At 42.4% G+C, this 21,535-nt stretch overlaps 1 protein-coding gene across 1 annotated transcript in view; it reads right to left on the bottom strand.

Moving 5' to 3' along the window:
* The window catches only part of LOC126155889 (PDF receptor-like), a 287,262-nt gene extending 269,324 nt beyond the window's left edge, over nt 1-17,938 (bottom strand). Inside the window, exon 1 of the mRNA XM_049916260.1 lies at nt 17,559-17,938. Within this exon, the coding sequence (XP_049772217.1) occupies nt 17,559-17,655 (97 nt within the window). The 5' untranslated portion in view covers nt 17,656-17,938. The remainder of the gene's footprint in view (nt 1-17,558) is intronic.
* Nucleotides 17,939-21,535: the final 3,597 nt, after the last annotated feature.

The raw sequence follows: 21,535 nt of genomic DNA on the forward strand, positions 1-21,535 counted from the left end.
AACTGAATCAGGGCAGATTTTCCGATGCAAACTGGCTGCTGATAAACTATGTGTTTCCCGAAAGCGCAATGAAGCTGTGTGAACTTGAAACACGTCATACAATATAGCGGTGATGGTTATCGTCACTCAATGAAGGTGTGACAGTACTTCAAGAAAGTGGCGAGCATTAACATAAGTTGTGTGTGGACTTCACATTTTCTTATCTTTTGTTTAAGCAAATATTTCTTATAATTATATTCTTCTAATAAAGAGTCCATGACAATTTCCGTATTAATCTGTAAAGTGGAACTCGCACAGATGCCCACCCAGAATTACTTTGATGTAATCAAATGCTCCGAGAATTTTTCATAGTGATCTCTAATAACAGAACATTCAGTGATTCTGCTCAGTGTTCCCACACAACAAGCAGCAAATGTAGCGCTAAATGTGTAGTTTCAAAGGAACACGTCGCGGACATTGGTGATACTCCTAGCATACTGCACCTTTGGAGGTGAGAAAACAAGAAAACCAACGAGTATAAATATCTAGGAGACTGTAGGCAACCCTGTCTTTCGGCAAGAATGTCATTATCAGTTCGAGTAAACAAGCTGGAACTCGTATACCAATTGATCAAGAGCACGTATAGCCAGAAGTGTCACTGCCGTAACAGAAAAAAATGAAGCACTACCAATCACCCCCTTGAAGCTCTACATGCTTCAGAATGTCCAGTGCTAATTAGGAGAGGAGAGTCTCATACACAAACATGAAATCATTAGAGAAAGATAATGAGGATGACATTGTGACCAGTCCACTTTCACAGAAGGTAATGAATATAAAAGACGACCAAACCAGGATCTCTACAAAAACTGTGAAAAACCACGGACCCGACCAGGAACAGACGTCTACCTTTGTACTGACATCTCTGTAGGATGCTTCTCAGGAAGCTGACCACTGAGCTTGCGGCTTAAGTGCAGAAAAGTAACACCAAGCCACTAAAGTTGATGGAAGCGACATAAAACCTGCAGGAAGTGGAAGGTACGAGAAGACATTAAAAAGATCGGAAATGCCTCAGTAGAATGCTTAAGCAAGTGATGTTCCAGAACAAAGTACCAAGAATAAAGTCAGCTGACCTCCGGACAGAGGAAAGGAAGGAACAACACAACCAGAGGACGTGCAGGTGCTGGGAGAACAGCAAACTGCGCTCCACACACAATACGTGAATTTTGTGATCCTTAACTGGCCTCTACGAAACAAGAAGAGTACAAGAACGTACTGTTGAAACCTTTTGTCCATTCAAAAACTTTTCGAAGTGACATCTTTATCACTGTAACTACGTATTTCTAGTGCGCATTTTTATTCAACAAAATGTTACGAACATTCGTATCGAACTCGAGTTTATAGCCACGCGAGATGTTCCATCTTTCAGAAAATATAAAATTTCTCAGCAAAACTTTATAGTAACAGCTAGGTCCTTCGGTGATTTGCAGCTATATTCTTGAAACAGTGAGTTTCTCTTCATTTCAGAATACCAACAGTAACAACATTTGTCGTCTTCTCATAATGACCTAGTACCTTCTTCAAAAAACCAGCATATTTTTGGACACAGCTTGTGGGTCCCTATGTAGTAGTAAGTACATATTAATGATATATTATTATTCCGAATTTAATCTCTGTCGACTGCTTATTCACAATCCGTCTTATTTTCTGTTTCTACATGTAGTTCTTCAGCGGGGTTCGACACCCAGTCAGTGTCTCATTAGCCTATCAGTCAGTGCTTTCCTTGGCTCTTCTGGGAAGTGTCCTCTCTGCCTGCTGGGCTCTGATTGCACAATGACAGGAATATATCTTCTTACCGTCCTTCTGAAATTGAACCAGTTACACTCCTGGAAATGGACAAAAGAACACATTGACACCGGTGTGTCAGGCCCACCATACTTGCTCCGGACACTGCGAGAGGGCTGTACAAGCAATGATCACACGCACGGCACAGCGGACACACCAGGAACGGCGGTGTTGGCCGTCGAATGGCGCTAGCTGCGCAGCATTTGTGCACCGCCGCCGTCAGTGTCAGCCAGTTTGCCGTGGCATACGGAGCTCCATCGCAGTCTTTAACACTGGTAGCATGACGCGACAGCGTGGACGTGAACCGTATGTGCAGTTGACGGACTTTGAGCGAGGGCGTATAGTGGGCATGCGGGAGGCCGGGTGGACGTACCGCCGAAATGCTCAACACGTGGGGCGTGAGGTCTCCACAGTACATCGATGTTGTCGCCAGTGGTCGGCGGAAGGTGCACGTGCCCGTCGACCTGGGACCGGACCGCAGCGACGCACGGATGCACGCCAAGACCGTAGGATCCTACGCAGTGCCGTAGGGGACCGCACCGCCACTTCCCAGCAAATTAGGGACACTGTTGCTCCTGGGGTATCGGCGAGGACCATTCGCAACCGTCTCCATGAAGCTGGGCTACGGTCCCGCACACCATTAGGCCGTCTTCCGCTCACGCCCCAACATCGTGCAGCCCGCCTCCAGTGGTGTCGCGACAGGCGTGAATGGAGGGACGAATGGAGACGTGTCGTCTTCAGCGATGAGAGTCGCTTCTGCCTAGTAGCCAATGATGGTCGTATGCGTGTTTGGCGCCGTGCAGGTGAGCGCCACAATCAGGACTGCATACGACCGAGGCACACGGGGCCAACACCCGGCCTCATGGTGTGGGGAGCGATCTCCTACACTGGCCGTACACCACTGGTGATCGTCGAGGAGACACTGAATAGTGCACGGTACATCCAAACCGTCATCGAACCCATCGTTCTACCATTCCTAGACCGGCAAGGGAACTTGCTGTTCCAACAGGACAATGCACGTCCGCATGTATCCCGTGCCACCCAACGTGGTCTAGAAGGTGTAAGTCAACTACCCTGGCCAGCAAGATCTCCGGATCTGTCCCCCATTGAGCATGTTTGGGACTGGATGAAGCGTCGTCTCACGCGGTCTGCACGCTCAGCACGAACGCTGGTCCAACTGAGGCGCCAGGTGGAAATGGCATGGCAAGCCGTTCCACAGGACTACATCCAGCATCTCTACGATCGTCTCCATGGGAGAATATCAGCCTGCATTGCTGCGAAAGGTGGATATACACTGTACTAGTGCCGACATTGTGCATGCTCTGTTGCCTGTGTCTATGTGCCTGTGGTTCTGTCAGTGTGATCATGTGATGTATCTGACCCCAGGAATGTGTCAATAAAGTTTCCCCTTTCCGGGGAAAATGAATTCACGGTGTTCTTATTTCAATTTCCAGGAGTGTAGTTTGTTCAAAACAATGGTCATCTCTCTTGCTCTTGTGACTATATTAAGTTAGGTGAGTCGAGTATTAGAAAATTCGCAACATTGTTCATAATGCGATATCCAAACGGAAGATGTACAGGTAGAGCACTAATTTTTTCTTTTTAATTGTTGTTGTTGCCGCGTACTTTGTTATTGAATCACAATCTAGCCTGTCAGCCAACCCTGTGTTGGCTAAATTCTTTCGTAGTATCCTGCATTCTCTTTTAAGTAAGTGATCGACTTCTCATTTTCTATTCATACACAAAATGCACAGTGTCTCCGAAACTTACAAACTCTCTGGCTTACAACAGTGCTGTCATCCATGGACCCTCTCCTACACCCAATACCTTTTTGTTACACATCAAAGTCGTGCCCGCTCTGATTTCCAGATCCTAAAAGCGGTAGCTTCTTTTTATAATCCGTTCTTTTGGGTTACTTCACACTGATAAGTACTCTTTACTCTTCCAATACTTCCATGGCCAGCTTTCATCCATTCTGTAACAAAATTAATGTCCGTAACATACTTCGTCTTCTTCAAGTTAATGTTGCTGAGCTGAATACACGAAACGACAATGCAGGAATTGGAGTTTGGAGCGTAAACGCGTTGAAACTAAGTCTCCGTTTTGTTTTCAGAATGTACGGCCACCATAAGGGACATGCTCGTAATGAAAAAGACTACCATCTTGTGGAGATTTCCTTTTTGAAGAAGATTTTTCCACTGATGTGATTTTCAGTGAGATGCGTTACGTGCCACGTGCATGTCTCCCAAATTCTCTGTAGATAGACAACCTTGCCTTTGTCTTTAATGAAGTGGGTCGTCGACGGTACACGGTACATTAAACCCTATCCATCTTCCCCTTCCTCTAACCTTACAAAATTGGTTTGATTTCTATTACTGTCTATAGTTATGATTACACACATTCCATTCGACACATGCTTACGCTGAACGTATAATAATAAACGACTTAGATGTATCCAGAAATCTGTTCTATCTTCAAGTTTCTATTCATTTTCCTTAATGAAACGTATCTGTTACACAGAGCAAGATATAGATCTCATGGAGTATGTGGTAAAGTATATGTTTGTGTTTTGACCCTCCAGTAGTGGTGCTATTAACCTTAATGCTAAGAAGTTCTTCTGTTAATGAGGTTCGTAGAAACAGCAGTGAATGCTCGGGACACATTTCAAAGATTTTAATTAAATGTTAAACACCTTTTTGGCATAAACAAATTCCACTGTCACAACTGGGAAAGGTGGTGTAGTTTGGTGACATGCAGGGCCTATATACAGCTTTGTTAAAAACGTGAGGATTGCTTTAGCTTTCTGATTTAATCGCTGCGACTATAGAAGCTAACCAGATATTTTGGTTGAAGCCTGTATATTAGATGCAAGAACTCCTTTAACAAGAATATCCATTTCTCACTGGCATGAGGGCAATACATTTTGCGAACTTCACATTACATCCACTCGTGCTTTCCAGCGACACTGCTACTACTTTCTGGTTTTCAGCAGGAAGAATACAGAAGACGCAAATGAAAATTATTACATGTACCCAGTCACGGAGCCAGTACGCATACTACACTGGCTGGTGCCACCTCACAATTTTTATACTGGCAATGTCTGATTCTAAAATTAAAAATTATTCTAACGTGTCTGTTCAGACTACAGCTTTAACACCCACGCTAGAAACTGCCTGTTTAATGTAAAGCTTCATTTTGTGTAGCGATAACAGAGAATCCATACAGAAACTGGTTTGCAATTCGTCACCCGTCCGCCCCCCCCCCCCTCATTCAATTAGAAAATTTTGTTCGTTTTCATCCCTTTACCATAGAGACCACGACGCTTCAGTTTACAGCTTCCTGACAGATGCTCTTTGCAATTTGTAACAACTGAAACATCTCCCAGTCGTGAGACAGCGGGGCTTTACCGATTTGATCCTAGCTAGAACCTCAGATTATCAATGGCGTAGCGGTGGTCATGAACCCCAGAATATTTACCACCAAACCTGCTTTACCGGTATGACTTCAAGAATGGCTACGTACAGTGTATTGTGTTATAAGGACGCAAAAGGTAACAAACCTTGTATTCATCTAATATTTTTGTATCTCAGAACGAGCTACTATGGGACAAAGCTGACTCAACGAGTTTTATCCATTTATCATTGAAAGAGGTGTCACATAAAATTTTAATTTTGGCTCTTTTCTCTCTTCACCTGATACGGATGTGCAATTCGCAAACAAAGCCGTGTTTGTCGTAAGTGGGACACGGAAAGAAGGTCAATAACTATATCTGGGAGGTCAAAGTCAACAGCAGGGTCGGTATATGTAAAGCAACTAGTCGTGATAGGTATTTACTCTTGTGAAGTACTATTTCGACTAAGCCGAGGCATCTTGCATAGCCCGTTACTGTGAGTGGCTGAGTCCATGTCACACTCCTTCTGCACCTCTCGTTGCCCGGCTCACCCATCAGCTGCAAATCCTCTGAGCTTCTACTAACAGCACCAACTGGCTGGTATTTTAAAGACGTAATGACTCGGCAGTTTGCAGCAGTGAAGTAACAAAAATGATTTTTCTAATGCTAAGTACAAGGCTATTAATGAGACAGAAATTCTTTTAACATATTGAGTAATGATTGTGGCAAAAGTGAATTCAATGTTCCTTAAGTTATTTTATGACGTTTCGTGGAAGCAGTGAACTGGAGAGCTTTCCCGTTACTAAGCATGAAGAGAAATATTTTTTATCCGTTTGGAAGTTCGTAAAAACAAAACGTTTTTGATTGAAGTTATCAGTTTTTTCATGTATAGTGTAGTTATATCGTTTCATAACAGTTTTTTATCGTAAAAACGATATTATTACCATAGATTGGGAGACATAATTGCGTAAATATTTAAGCTGTCACTGTGTTTTATCTGCCACACACAGTAACAACGTTTGGTTCTAAAAATTGAATTCTACCGTGTTACCTCTCTGTACGAACTTTAACTTTAAGGGTTCCTATTATCAAAGAATACAATAACTGAAACTTCCTGGCAGGTTAAAACTGCGTGCCGGACCGAGACTCGAACTCGGGACCTTGACCTTTCGCGGGCAAGGGCTCTACCGTCTGAGCTACCCAAGTACGACTCACGCCCCGTCCTCACAGGTTCATTCTGAACACAATTAAGTACTTATAACATCCAAACAATAACTCTAATTAATAGCACCATCATTTAAGCTTTGGCATATTGCACTTCTTGAGTAACTTAAAATAGTAGATGGGATGATCGGTTTAGAGTGAGGAACTGGAAGTTTGGTAACAGATAAGAGCTCCAGACTTCCAGTTACTTTCGTTAAAATCATTTTCTACTTTATTGGCGCATTCAGATACGGCAAACTAACAGTGGCGAATAAGAGAACTGGTCAGGTGAAGATTTTCTTAGGAAAAAAATACTTAGTGGTTTGCGCAGAGTAAAATATCGCCTCCGGTGACAGCTACACTACCTGCGCCACTGCTAGCGGTGCCGATGTACTCCGGTACCAGCCAGGCAGCGCCCTTAACCGATCCGTGAGATGGCGTGGCGTTATTACAGCCGAAGTCTCCTGGGCTATAATGCATTCCGCTGCTAGGAAAGCCCCTGGTCATGATGGCATTCAAAACCGTGTCCTCCAGGAGTTCACGGATAAAGCAACTGAGTACCTAACACACATAACGAATGCCATACTAAAACACCAACACTTCCCCGCCTTTTGGAAGACGGCCAAGGTCCTGATGTTCAGGAAGCCGGGGAAAGACCACAGCCTCCCACAAAATTACCGACCCATCAGCCTTCTGAGCTCGCTCAGTAAGATTGTTGAGAAGGTGATTCTCAAACGCATCACTAGGCACTGCATAACAAATGACATCCTGAGACCGGAGCAATTCGGCTTCAGAAATCACCACTCCACAACACAACAACTCCTACGAGTCGTTGAACACATAACACATGGCTTCAACATAAACAAAGCTACAGGGGCTGTGTTCCTGGACATCGAAAAGGCTTTCGACCGTCTATGGCACAACGGCCTCATCCGCAAACTCAGCGACGCGGGATTCCCCGACGGGCTGCTGCGTCTAATACACTCATACCTCACAGACAGGAGTTTCAACACTGACGTGCTGGGAAAACAGTCAACACGATACGGTATACACGCGGGAGTACCCCAGGGAAGCATCCTAGGGCCCCTACTGTTTAACCTCTACATAAACGATCTCCCAACCACACACAACACAATGATGGCAATCTACGCGGATGACACAGCCATCCTTGCGCAAGATTGGAAACCATCAAACATTACGTCACGCCTACAGACTGCACTCAGAGTGGCCGAGCCTTGGTTGGAGAAATGGCGTGTTAGAGTAAACGTCGACAAGTGCGAAGCCGTTCTGTTCACGAGAAGACCGAAGCAACTGCGCAAACACCGCTACTGCAGACCAATAACTCTACATGCACGTCCAATACGCTTCCGCGAGAAAGTCAAATACCTCGGTGTCTGGCTGGACCGGAAATTACTCTGGGGGGACCACATACAACACTTGACCAACCGAGCTAGCGCGAGGCTCAAACAGCTCTGTCCTATGCTCAACAGGCGTAGCACACTGAACAGAAGGGTGTCGAGGTCCATGTTCATGACACTTATCCGACCCCTGATGACGTACGCAGCTCCCGTCTGGGGATACGCTGCGCCTACACGCCTGCGACGTCTGCAGCTCGTACAAAACAAGGTACTCAAAATCATAAGCAATGCTCCACGATACACACGCATCGCGGACCTTCACCGGGAATACCGACTTGAGACTCTCACGGAGGTAATCCACAAACTCACCACAAGACTATACAGAAACTCCAGACATTCGCAGAACCCGTTTATTCTGAATCTGGGGAACTACGACCACAACCATAGATGGAAACATAAAAGACCAAAAGAAATACTAGCAAGGACATAACATCTATGGCCAAGCTTACGCAAACATAACGGCACAGGCGAGCCCCTGTTAATCAGACGCATTTACTGGATATCCAGCTGAAATACACTGCCGAATAACTGGCACCATACAGGGAAGCCGTACCGTACACTGCATGCAAACTAGCTCCACACATCCCCCACACAGTGAGATGATCTATGGCCGATCTCCCACTACTGTATAACGATCTTGATTGTTCCAGGAAAGTAGCAGCCGCAGCAACTGGGACACATTGCCATCGCCTGTCACGGTAATGATGCATGATACCTATACTAACAAATCCAACCTTGCATGAACTATCGCAGCTAGTAAGCCACTACTGCTCTTACTACCCATCCCACTGTCGCAGAGGTTTTTTTCCCACGGCACGAGCCATGGCACTTTTTTCCCTCTGCTCTTCAAATCGCTACCCTCACTCGCGTTTCGTCCACTATATATCACCTGATGGACCGTATTAATGCATAGCCTCACCCAGACGCACGGACAACATCACAGCCCAGCATCCTGTGATCCACCTACTAGATAACTAACATGTTTACGGAGGTGACAGTAGAACTTTTGGTTTGGTCACCACGTTGGTGCGGGCGTGGAGGGGCCCCATCTCTATAAGTGGCGTTATTGCTCTGCACCAGCTGGATATATTCCAGCTTTCGCAGCGCGACGCTCGATCACCCACGCTGTACGCTATAAGGTCACTGGGAAGACACGACAGCAGACTGGCTGCAGTCTTCTGAGTACCTTTGATTTCATGGGCGGCTAATGCTATGGTTCCGGGTTGTCATGGCTACTTTTATAGTGTGAATTGCGTTGCCGGTGAAGTAATTAAGAGCAGGCATAATTGAGCCGTCACTCATGCAAAAAACATGGCCAATACATGACGAAATGTTAAGTCTGCTGAAACTATTCTGCATTCGCTGACATTGCTAAAGCGAAAAGAGAAATCTGGATCTCAGAAAACAATTGGTAACAATAAACACAGCGTGATAGCCATGTCAGGCAATACAGAGGAAGGAAATGAAACGGAAAACAGTTATGCTGTATAGGATATTTTGTCACAGTGTTTTAAATCAGGCCTTCATTCGATTTTACTGCTACATGGAACACCATTCTGCTTTTATTAAAACCGATCGGAGCAGAAATAGATAACTGACATGAGTGCTCAGCAATATAGCACCATCAGAAAAGGAAACAACGTTCACACCAGTGTTGTGTATTAGAAGAGGCACCGTAGTTTTTACTTTGTACATTATACAATGGCTATGGGATTCAACAAGACAGCAAATTCTGGAAAATTGGTTCACCCCTCACTCTTGGTTCAACCCAACAATCGCTATGTAACACGTTCACATGTTCCTTTCAAAGCAAAGATACAAATCACAGCGTCCAAGGATGTCAAAACTTGCTTCTAAAAGGTTTGCAGACTTATATTTCTTCCCACGATCTTGCCCAAACAAAAATCTGAAAATGCTGTGACACTATTCTCCCTTTTTATCAGGTTGAGGCCACATCCGCTTTTCACGAAAATTTAACCTTTAAGGTATATTGAGTTGAATACATATGTTTTACTGATTCAGCAGAACTACTTTCGTATATTCTTGATCATATATTCAACAGCTTGCATGGAGTGTTTTGAAAGTGACTGCACAGCTATCCTCAAACTTAAAAGTGTACGTCAAGTACGAACAAATCCTTTAATTTCCTTGCTGCTTCAATGCCTAATCGTTTTGTATTGATTTCTGTTATATATGGCGACAATGTTCATTGCAATGTTAAATATTGCCTATTTCTAGGTATGTTGGATACAATTTAGTATTCAAATATCCAGTCTTCTTGTATTTTTCTAAGATTACTTATTTCACTGTAGTCACTCTACTTTAGTGTTTTATTCGTCTTGCTACATACGAAGCACCTGTACTCAAGGGGTGGTGTCTTTGATTAGTAATTAATACGTCCTCGGACCCGCAATCGCAACCGCATAAGTTTTGTTTAGTAATCAGCATTGGCGGCCGAAGAGCATGGCACAGCGGACAGAGGTTCTGGGCAGTCTCTTGTCCTTAGGGTGGGAATCTACCTCTAAAGGCGAAAGAGTCAGCAATGATCAACGTCATGAGGATACAGAAGGCAATGGAATCAGCTGCATTAGATACACACCGTTTATGCACAGGAAATGTGGCTTTTAATTGAAAAGGTGCCATGATGATCTCACCATTGGAAAAAGGTTCCAGAACAATCCGCCATGCGTATTTCTGGGAGGGGATAGCCAAAGGGGAGGTGACCATGAGAAAAAGATTGAATTACCAACAAAAGAATAACATTCAACGAGTCGGATGTCAGAATCTTGAAAGTGGTAAGGAAGCTCAAAATCTGAAAAGGGAAATGCAAAGGCTCAATCTAGATACAGTATAATAGGGGTCAGTGAAGAGAAATAGAAAGAAGACAAGGATTGGTGGTCAGATGAGAACAGGGTAATATCAACAGCAGCAGAAAACGATATAAAGGGAGTAGGATGCGTTATGCATACGAAGGTAGGACAGAGAGTGAGTTTCTGCGAACTGTTCAGTGATAGAGTTATTCTTATCAGAATCGACAGCAAACCAACACAGACAACGATAGTTCATATATACACGCCGACCTCGCTAGCTGAAAATGAAGAGGTAGAGAAAGTATATGGGGATACTGAAAGGATAATACATTATGAAAATCTAATAGTCCTGGGGGTATGGAGTGCAGTTGTAGGGGAAGGAGCAGAAGGAAATGTTACAGGAGAATATGGGCTTGCGACGAGGAATGACAGAGGAGAAAGACTAATTGAGTTCTGTATAAATTTCAGCTAGTAGTAGCGAAATTCTGTTTAAAAATCACTAGAGGAGGAGGTAAACTTAGGAAAGGCCAGGTGAGACAGTAAGATTTAAGTTACATTACATCCTGGTCAGGCAGAGATTTCGAAATCAGATATTTGATTGAGTAGGAGTAGACGAAGACTCAGATTACAGAGTAGTAGTGATGAAGACTAGGCTGTACTTTAAGAGATTAGTCAGGAAGAATCAATATGCAAAGTGGGATACGGAGGAATGACGAGGTACGCTTGAAGCTCTCTAAGGCTATTGATAAACAACAAGAAATAGCGCAGTAGGCAGCACACTTGAATAGAAATGTGCATCTCTAAAAAGGGCAATCACAGAAGTTGGAAAGAAAAACATAGTTACACAAAAGGCAACAGCGAAGAAACTATGGGTAACAAAAGAAATGCTTCGGTTGAACTATGAAAGAAGGAAGTACAAAAATGTTCAGAGAAATTCAGGAATACATAATAAGTAAACATGGAGTGTAGGGAAGCTAAGACGAAATGGCAGCACTAGAAACGTGAAGATATCGAAAATGACTGTTTGAAGGACTATCTCAGTATATAGGAAAGTCAAAACAATCTTCGGTGAAATTAAAAGCAAAGGTGGTAACATTAAGAGTGCAACGGGATTTCCACTGTTAAATAAAGAGTGAAGATTTGTAAGATGTGATAGAAGAAGGAAGAGGAGTCGATTTAGAAGACTTAGGGGACCCAGAGTCAGAATCAGAATTTAAGAGAGCTTTGGAGGACTTAAGATAAAATAAGGCAAAAGGGGTAGATAACATTCCATCAGAATTTCTAAAATCATTGGAGGAAGTGGGAACAAAACGACTATCCACATTGGTGTGTATAATGTATGAGTCCAGCGACATACAATCAGACTTCCGGAAAAATGTCATCCACACAATTCCGAAAACTGCAAGAGGTGACAAGTGCGATAATTATCGCACAATCAGCGTAACAACAAATGCATCCAAGTTGATTACAAGAATAATATACAGAAGAATAGAAAATAAAATTGAGGATGTGTTTGATGACGATCAGTTCGGCTTTAGGAAAGGTAAAGGCACAGAGAAGTAATACAGACGTTGCGGTTGATAATGGAAGCAAAACAAAAGAAAAATCAAGGCGTATTCATAGGATTCATCGAACGGGAAAAAGCGATCGACACTGTAAAATGATTCAAGATGTTCGAAATTCTGAGAAAAGTAGGGGTAAGCCATGGGGAGAGATGGGTAATACACAATGCGTTCAAGAGCCAAGAGGGAATAATGAGAGTGGACGACCAAAAACGAAGAGCTAGAATTAAGAAGGGCATAAGGCAAGGATGTTAGTGTTTAGCCACTATAGTTTAATCTGTACATCTATGAAGCAATGATGGAAATAAAAGAAACGTTCAGGAGTAGAATTAAAAATTAAGGTGAAAGAATATCAATGATATGACTTGCTGATGACATTCCTATCCTCAGTGTAAGTGAAGAAGAATTACATGCTCTGCTGAATAGAATGAACAGTCCAATGTGGACAGAATACAGACTGAGAGTAAATCGAAGAATGACGAAAGTAATGAGAAGTAGCAGAAATGAGCACAGCGAGAAACTTAACATCAGGATTGCTGGTAAATGAAGTTAAGGAATTCTGCTAACTAGGCAGTGAAATAGCCGTTGACGGATGGAGTAAGGAGGACATCAAAAGCAAACTAGCAAATGCAAAAAGAGCATTCTTGAGTAAGAGAAGTCTACTAGTGTGAAACATAGGCCCTAATTTGGGGATGAAATTTCTGAGACAATGAGGTTGGAGTACAGCATTGTTTGGTAGTGAAACATGGACTGTGAGAAAATCGGAACAGAAGAGAAACGAAGCATTTGAAATGTGGTGCTACCGACGAATGTTGAAAATTAGGTGGACTGATAAGGCAGAAGCGACAGGATGACAGGACATATATTAGGACATCAGGGAATGATTTCCATGGTGCCGGAGTGAGCTGTAGAGGGCAAAAACTGTAGAGGAAAGCAGAGACTAGAATACATCCAGCAAACAGAGGACGTAGATTGCAAGTGTACTCTCAGATGAAGAGGTTGGCATAGGAGGAAAAAGAAGTACGAAGATGACTTGCTGTTGATTTGAACACAGTTTGCGATGTCTTTAAGGATTTTATACTAAGCATATTCTTTCTTTGTTAGTTGTTATTTTAGACAATGTCTTCTGGTAGGATAGTAGAACTCCATTTATCTTGTCAGATAGATTAGCAAACGTTTTGAATTCATGGTGTCATACGGCTTTAATGTAGTTCATAAACGACATTTGTATTGTACATAAAGACAAATCTGCTTGCTTTTCATACAGGCTGTCCCATGAGTAACTGTCAACATTCAGAGTTATGACAGGAACGATCATTCGAAGCAAGAAATTCTAATAAACATGTGCCTTGAAAGCAACGAGCTTTTCTATCCTGTGAAGCAAACCTCTTCTACGGCAAGCTCTATGGTTTTCATATTCTGAGAGAAGTATTATGAACCAGAAAAAGAAACGCTTATCTACTAAATATGGGTTCTAAAGGCATACCTTAAGAGCTATGGGGACACCTGTTCAGTAGAAGAAGTGTGTTCTACATCGGTGAAGATGAATAAGTACTCATAGCTCTTAAGACATGCAGTTTAGAGCTCAGTTTACTGCACATTTTTGTCTTTTTTTGGTGCATAACACGATCTCTGAAAAAATTTGAAGCAAAGAGTTTGTAGTAGAATAGAGCAGTTTCACAGTTTCAAAAATGACGAAATGCTCATAACCCTTAAGGCATACATTTAAGAATATATGTTTAGTTGATTCTTATGCTTCCAATCGTCGCTCCTGCCATATCCATTAATACTGACCACGCCTCCTGTGACATTCTGCAATTTCTTAATTTAACAGACCGGTATCGAGCACATGTTCATCATCAGTGGGGCCATAGAAAATTCATAAAATAGTCCATAATAAATACTACAAGCGTTCGGATGTGTTAGACTGTTTGAAACTTACTAATATTTTACTTTTAAGCCATCGTACAAACTTTTTCACGTTGTTGTTGTGTGGTGGTGGTCTTCAGCCCAATGACTGGTTTGATGCAACTCTCCAAGCAACTCGATCATGTGAAAGCCTCTTCATTTCTATCTACTGAAACCAACATCCTTCTGAATCTGCTTAATGTAGTCATCTCTTGGTCTCCGATTTCTACCCTCGACACTTCCCTCCAACACTAAACTGGTGATACCTTGATGCCTCAGAACGTGTCCTACTAACCGACCTGTTGTGTCACCGCCAGGCACCACACTTGCTAGGTGGTATCCATTAAATCGGCCGCGGTCCGTTAGTATACGTCGGACCCGTGTGTCGCCAGTATCAGTGATTGCAGACCGAGCGCCGCCACACGGCAGGTCTAGAGAGACTTCCTAGCACTCGCCCCAGTTGTACAACCGACTTTGCTAGCGATGGTTCACTGAAAAAATACGCTCTCATTTGCCGAGACGATAGTTAGCATAGCCTTCAGCCACGTCATTTGCTACGACCTAGCAAGGCGCCAGTACCAGTTACTATTGATACTGTAATCATGTACCGTCAAGAGCGACGCTCATCATTAATGGATTAAAGTTAAGTATTCCATCAGCTACGTCCGTTTTTCTAAAGTCTATTTTCCTTGACCTGTTCCAGACCTCACGCCAACCTGCCTGAGCTAAATCGCGTGCCTTTCGGCTTCCTCTAGTACCCGGTGTTGGCTCTCCTGCCAACCCACAACACGACCCCTTCTTCTAGTCAAGTTGTGCATAGAATTCCTCTTCTACACAATTCTATTCAGCACCTGTTCATTAGCTACGTTATCTACCCATCTGATCTTCAGCATTTCTCTGTAAGACCATATCTCTTCTTGTTAAAACTGTTTTTCGTCCATACTTCACATCTATACATGGCTACACTCCATACATATACTTTCAGAAAAGACTTCCTATGCTCAATGTTAACAAATTTCTCTTCTTCAGGAATGCTTTACTTGCTATCGTCAGTCTGTATTTTACATCCTCTCTACTTCTACCATCCTCAGTTATTTTGGTGCCCCACTAACAAAACTCATCTACTACTTTAAGTGTCTCATTTCCTAATCTAATTCTCTCAGCACCACCTGGTTTAATTCGCAGCTTTTGCATACGTTGTGTCAATTTCATATGGTTTTTAGAATATTCTCATATTAATATAAATCAGGCAAATCATGCTTTATAACAACTGCCAATTTTGTTGTCAAAACACGCCAAACTCGATGAAACGAACCATATTATCGAAGAAAATCTTTGGAGACATTGGCAGTTTGGGAGAGTGGAAGAAGATGGATATATCTCAGTACTTAAATCTACATTATTGCGTAACTATTTTGTTTTTAGCAACCAGAATCCTGGACAAGACAAAGACCTTTCACTGGGAAATTGTCTTGCTGATTGTCTAGCAAATATTTTCACCAGCACAACTGAAACTGAATTCTTCAATCGTCACATATATTGGAACAATAATAGACATTGCTACCTAAGATATGTCGATCACCGTTTATTCCTAATCAGTGGAACTAAGGAGGAAATAGGTACAACGTGAACAACAAAGCCTAGTTTTCGGAAAGAAAATACAGCACATAACTTCAGCATTTTCAGAAAACTTACAATACAAACACTGTGATCCACAATCAGTTAAGTGACAATGAAACCTATTTTCGATCTTGAATTAACAGAATTATAAATGTCCACTAAGTCAAGACAACAGCAAATCAAAAATAGCCACACTTAAAACTACAGCACACAACCATGGATATAAATCTACAATTGTACAATTGCCAAGAGAGTTCTTTCCAAAATAAACAAAACGAGTACAACTACGTAGAAAGACGAAATTATACTTAAGGAACTCAAAATAAAGAGTGAGTCAAAAATATTGTTTTACCATCCCGGTAACAAATATCAGATAAAATCCAACACGCTCTACGAAAAGCAAATCTAAAAACTTGACAGAGAACATAGTAATAACACGATCGTAAATTTCAGTTGAATATCCAACAAAGTTTTCCAGATCAGGAGTTTGGAATAAAGACTGCTAAAAAATTATACATCGGTCAAAGAGGGAGAAATTTTAAAATGAGTTTCCGAGAGTACATGAACAGCGGCAAAACCGCTAATCAACAGCCATGGTACAATGCATCACAGTTCTACATACGACTAATAAAGGTAAAAATCTAAACGTTCATGAGGAAACAGAAATTTTTACTCACATGAAAAAGATCCGAGTGGTATTCTAAACGAGCAAACCGACCCAAAAGGCGGTAATTTCCAAGAATGATTGCCTATCGAAGTCGTTGGGTGTCAAACGATACATATTGAACGTGCAATCCTAAATCGATCACGCGACTGAGGTGACGCGCGTTATGATCAATTATTTGTGATCGTCATTTTTATCTGTTTTCCGTCCTTCCCTTAGTTGCTCTAAATTAGATACCTCCGCGAATTACTGGCAAAAAGGGAATTGTTCCCGAAGCGTACACATCACATGGACTTTCACGTGACGACAACACCGACGACGAGTAAGGTAAGTCATCTCCTTTGTAATTATTAGTAGTTTTGTGAGGACCTTCTTTTGTCATTGCTGTAATGACCACCGTAAACATACTCAAAACGTCCGTTACCAGAGTCGCGTGATCGATTTAGGATTTCACGTTCGATATGTATCGTTTGGACCCCGCGACTTCGATAGGCAATCATTCTTGGAAATTACCCAAAAAGCTTACATTTTATCGATAATTTTACAGATATCCCTGTCCAGAGACAATGCAACTATTAAACGAAAATATAATGGACTTCATATTGTCTATATTTACACATGTTACTTTTACGTTAACTATATTTTAATAATGGTTCAAATGGCTCTGAGCACTATGGGACTTAACATCTATGGTCATCAGTCCCCTAGAACTTAGAACTACTTAAACCTAACTAACCTAAGGACAGCACACAACACCCAGCCATCACGAGGCAGAGAAAATCCCTGACCCCGCCGGGAATCGAACCCGGGAACCCGGGCGTGGGAAGCGAGAACGCTACCGCACGACCACGAGATGCAGGCTATATTTTAATACATTTATTAGTACTGTGAGAAACAAAGACTGTACACATTACCGAAACCAAAGAAATATGGGCCGAAATCTTTGTCATCTTTGACAACAAAATTGTCGCTTACACTATAAAGCATTCTGAGCTACTGCCGTAACACAAGCACTAGCCATTTGCCACTATGGAGGACACTGGTAGGAACTACTTATAGGTTGAACAGAAATGCTAAATGCGGCTAATACATGGGATTCATAATAATAAAACAGAACACTTAGAGGACACTCTACAGAAAGTAAGTACTGTACAGACTCACCATTGGGTAGAAAGAAGTCGCGGTACTTGGATATGCAGTCATCGAAGCTGGTGTTTACCACCACCTCAGAGACGCCGCTCTCCGACTTCTCTGCCATTCGTCACTGCGGGGACTGACCTCGTGTGCAGACAACGAAGTCTGCCGTTAGGACTGCCTCTCGTAGACCCATCAGCCTTCGTACTCTTCTCTAAGGGTTTTCTTGATCAGCCATACGGCTGGAGTACGTGTCCGTTTCTGCAGCGTATGTCCTGCGCAGTTTTAGGCTTGCCATAATGTCTTAATCACCTATGCGTATGTACTGAAACTCCAGGGTCCTGCTTCTGTTGCTTTAGCTGCAGCTGACGTTTCTTTGATGTATGAGAGGTGTGAGAGCGTCGTTAAATCTGAAACAAAAAGAAATGTCGACATTCAGAGCCAGGAATTTCGTCGGTGCATGAAGCTAGAAAACCCAGAATAGAGGTCTTGCGAAAGCGTACACCATGTGATCTTCTTACGTGGGTCGGCTCTCTACATTATCCTCTTTGTGGATAGAGTGCATTTCACTGCCAGCTAATGGAAGCCTACATAGCGTAACAAAATGGTATTAGGTTCGCTTCACGGAAATGGACAGAATTCAGCGGGCTATGTACTTATACCACAACGCCAGAACAAGCCGCCACAATAAATTGGCTCCATCTTGCCGCATAATCTCCGTATGTGTACCGCATCGAAAATATCGGAACAACAGTGGAAATGTCGACCGTGTGTGGTGGACCATTACTGTTCGTCCTCGAGCTTACATCCAGTACAATTAGATTCTGCAAAATGGTTCAAATGGCTCTGAGCACTATGGGACTTAACTTCGAAGGTCATCAGTCCCCTAGAACTTAGAACTACTTAAACCTAACTAACCTAAGGACATCACACACATCCATGCCCGAGGCAGGATTCGAACCTGCGACCGTAGCGGCCACGCGGTTCCAGACTGTAGCGCCTTTAAATTAGATTCTGCTTTGGGTTTGTTTTACCGGCATTCTTTCTTCTACGTTGAGACTGATGTACGTCAGTGTGGATATGTTTACTGATAAAGAATTAGCTGATATGCTCTCTGTGTATGTGTTCGTTTACGCAACGGGAAAGTGGCACAAAGACACCAGAAAGAACTAATATGCAACAATAGCAAGCATGTGACAGGAGCGTGCAAATCAGTCGATGGTGCGACGCTATACGTGCTGTCGCATTAATGCAGTTCGGCAATTTGAACAATACCTGTAAGAGAACTGGTTCGGATTTCTAACGAACTGGGCTGTGCATCGACAGAACACAGTGAAAACGCTGAGATAAACCCTACAAGTTTCCCCTTAGGATTGTTGCACTTGTCTCATTTCTATGCACATTCTGTTGACTTCTTATTACGGGTTTTTCATTGTTCTTACGGCAGTTTCGCTGAATCAACGGTAATTGGTGTAATGCGCCTTTTACGTCATGACGAAATTATTACTACGTGGCGAGCCATAAGAAACCTTACACGCCTCATAACAAAATACTCTGAATACAACATCCAAAGTTTTGTCTGTTGAGTTTGTGTTCATCGTGTATTACATGTGCGTGTGTGTTGTGTGTGTGTATGTGTGTGTGTGTATGTGTGTGTGTGTCAGTGTGTGGGTGAGTGGGTGGGTGTGGGAGGGAGGGTGGATGAGTGAGTAGGTGGGTGAGTTCCAGCGCTGCTACGGAGAGCCTGGAGCAACTGGAAACAAACTTGGCACATATATGAGTTAGTAACAAGAGATAGCTACTATTTAAGTAAGACAATCCTAGCACCTCTATTCTTGGGAGTGGGTGTAGGAACTCGGGGTATAAGCATAGCTTGCACTCCTGGAGAAATTACAACTAAACTTGCGAGATGGAGTAAGAGACCCTTAGCACAGCTAGGGAGATGTGAGGATATGAATGGGCTGACATCTAAATAGAATACGAAGCATTATGAATTGGAAACCAACCACCGTGCGTGCTCAGCAGTTTCACGATGCGTGATTTTCTGTTCCGGTGTTTTGCAAAATCCAGTTTTCAGCTGTTAGGGCCTCATCAGGTACAAAGATATGGAGTTGTAACTATGAACTGTGAGAGAGATAGGTTCATCGTGAGAGTCTATCGGTTGCCTGTCAAAGATGGCAGTCAATAGCGTTCGGTATGAGACTAAAGTTAAACGAGCCATCTCGATAAAAATTTAAGAAAATACTACTTAGAATAAAAAAATAAATTACACATTAAGTTAACGAATTATGCAAGAAAGTACAACAATTGTTCAGAAAAAAATAACTTCTGCAAAATGCAATAAACTTGTGACACGTTCAAGGCCATGGCTGAACAAGATGATACTGTCGCAAACAAGTATAATATCACAAATAAATAATATTGCAAGTCTACATGATAAGAATAAGTTGGTAAATGAAACAACTTTAACCATGCAAAACTGGGACGATACTACAGTAAATGAAATAAAGTAAAATGTGGGACGCATAATTAGGAAGGATAATGTAGAAAGTGGTCTTTCACTTAGAAATTCTGTGTAACTGAAGTGGTCTCATCATTCAGAACTAAGTCACTCTACAATTTTACTTTGTACTGTTACAGCTGCTTCACTTAAAAGTTTAGTCTGATCATGTATCTCAGTTGAAATGTTATTTGTAATACCATACTTGCTTATGCCGTATTACCTCTTTCGGCCATATCCTCGAATGTGTCCCTAAAGTTTATTTTGTATTAAAGAATTTTTTTTCTCCAAACAACTGTAATTTGTTGCGTAGTTCGAAAATGGTTCAAATGGCTCTGAGCACTATGGGACTTAACATCTATGGTCATCAGTCCCCTAGAACTTAGAACTACTTAAACCTAACTAACCTAAGGACATCACACAACACCCAGCCATCACGAGGCAGAGAAAATCCCTGACCCCGCCGGGAATCGAACCCGGGAACCCGGGCGTGGGAAGCGGGAACGCTACCGCACGACCACGAGCTGCGGGCTGTTGCGTAGTTCCTTAGTTTAATGTGTCATATATTTTGCCGAAGCTACATGTTTTTATTTCACATTTTTGTCGAAATAGTACTTCTCACTTTACTCTTATATGGAAGGTCAATCATAGTCATCTTTGATACACAATTGACTCTTTGACTATACCTGGTTTAGAATTGTGATTTCACGTTAGTTTCACTACCTCTCCAAAATTTTGCAACGTAATACATATTATTCGAAATTTTAGCGAATTTCCTTTCTGTAGGATCATTATGTTAGTTTTAAAGTCTATTATTATTTAGTTACATAATACACAATCAGCCATTTGTCTCAAGCAAACCATAACTACACTGAAAATTACTCAATATTAAAGAATCGGCATAATGCATTTCGTAAGCAGCTTGTAAGTTTAGTCAGTCTCGTGGGTTCAGGCTGGAATCATAAGTACTGTGACTTCTTTTTGAATTAGCTTAGCAAATAATTGTAACCTGAAAATTACTTCTGGCAAAAGTTATTATGAATTAATGCTAGATACATAACATCAATTGCATCATTGACACAGTTAAATATGGTAAAGTAACAAGGCGGAATCAGAAGAGAAGTACAGTGCAATTAAGTAAAGTTAGTTATGCCAGTGACCTTGGTGTTTTGGGAAATTGGCACAAACTACCAAGCTCGTAACGGTGTAATTAGAAAGTATTATGAATAGGGAAGCTGTAAATGGTAGTCTACTGATAAGCTATGCATAATACCACGTAGAGGGGATGAGACGAACTGTAGCTACCCAACATCAAGAGGAAAGCGAACGAGAAATTGATATAACCTCACCAGGGAACGCGCAGCCAGAAGCAAATCGGCTTGCAGAGAACAGCAGTCAGTAACAGGCAGCAGCACTCGGCATCTCTGAAGAGGTGAGAGGCGGGAACGCTGTTGAGAGGGAGGGGTGGGGGGGGTGCTGTCGGGCGTACGCGACCCCTCGCTCC

This window comes from Schistocerca cancellata, unplaced genomic scaffold (assembly GCF_023864275.1).
Source record: "Schistocerca cancellata isolate TAMUIC-IGC-003103 unplaced genomic scaffold, iqSchCanc2.1 HiC_scaffold_1101, whole genome shotgun sequence".
NCBI classification, from domain to species: domain Eukaryota; kingdom Metazoa; phylum Arthropoda; class Insecta; order Orthoptera; family Acrididae; genus Schistocerca; species Schistocerca cancellata.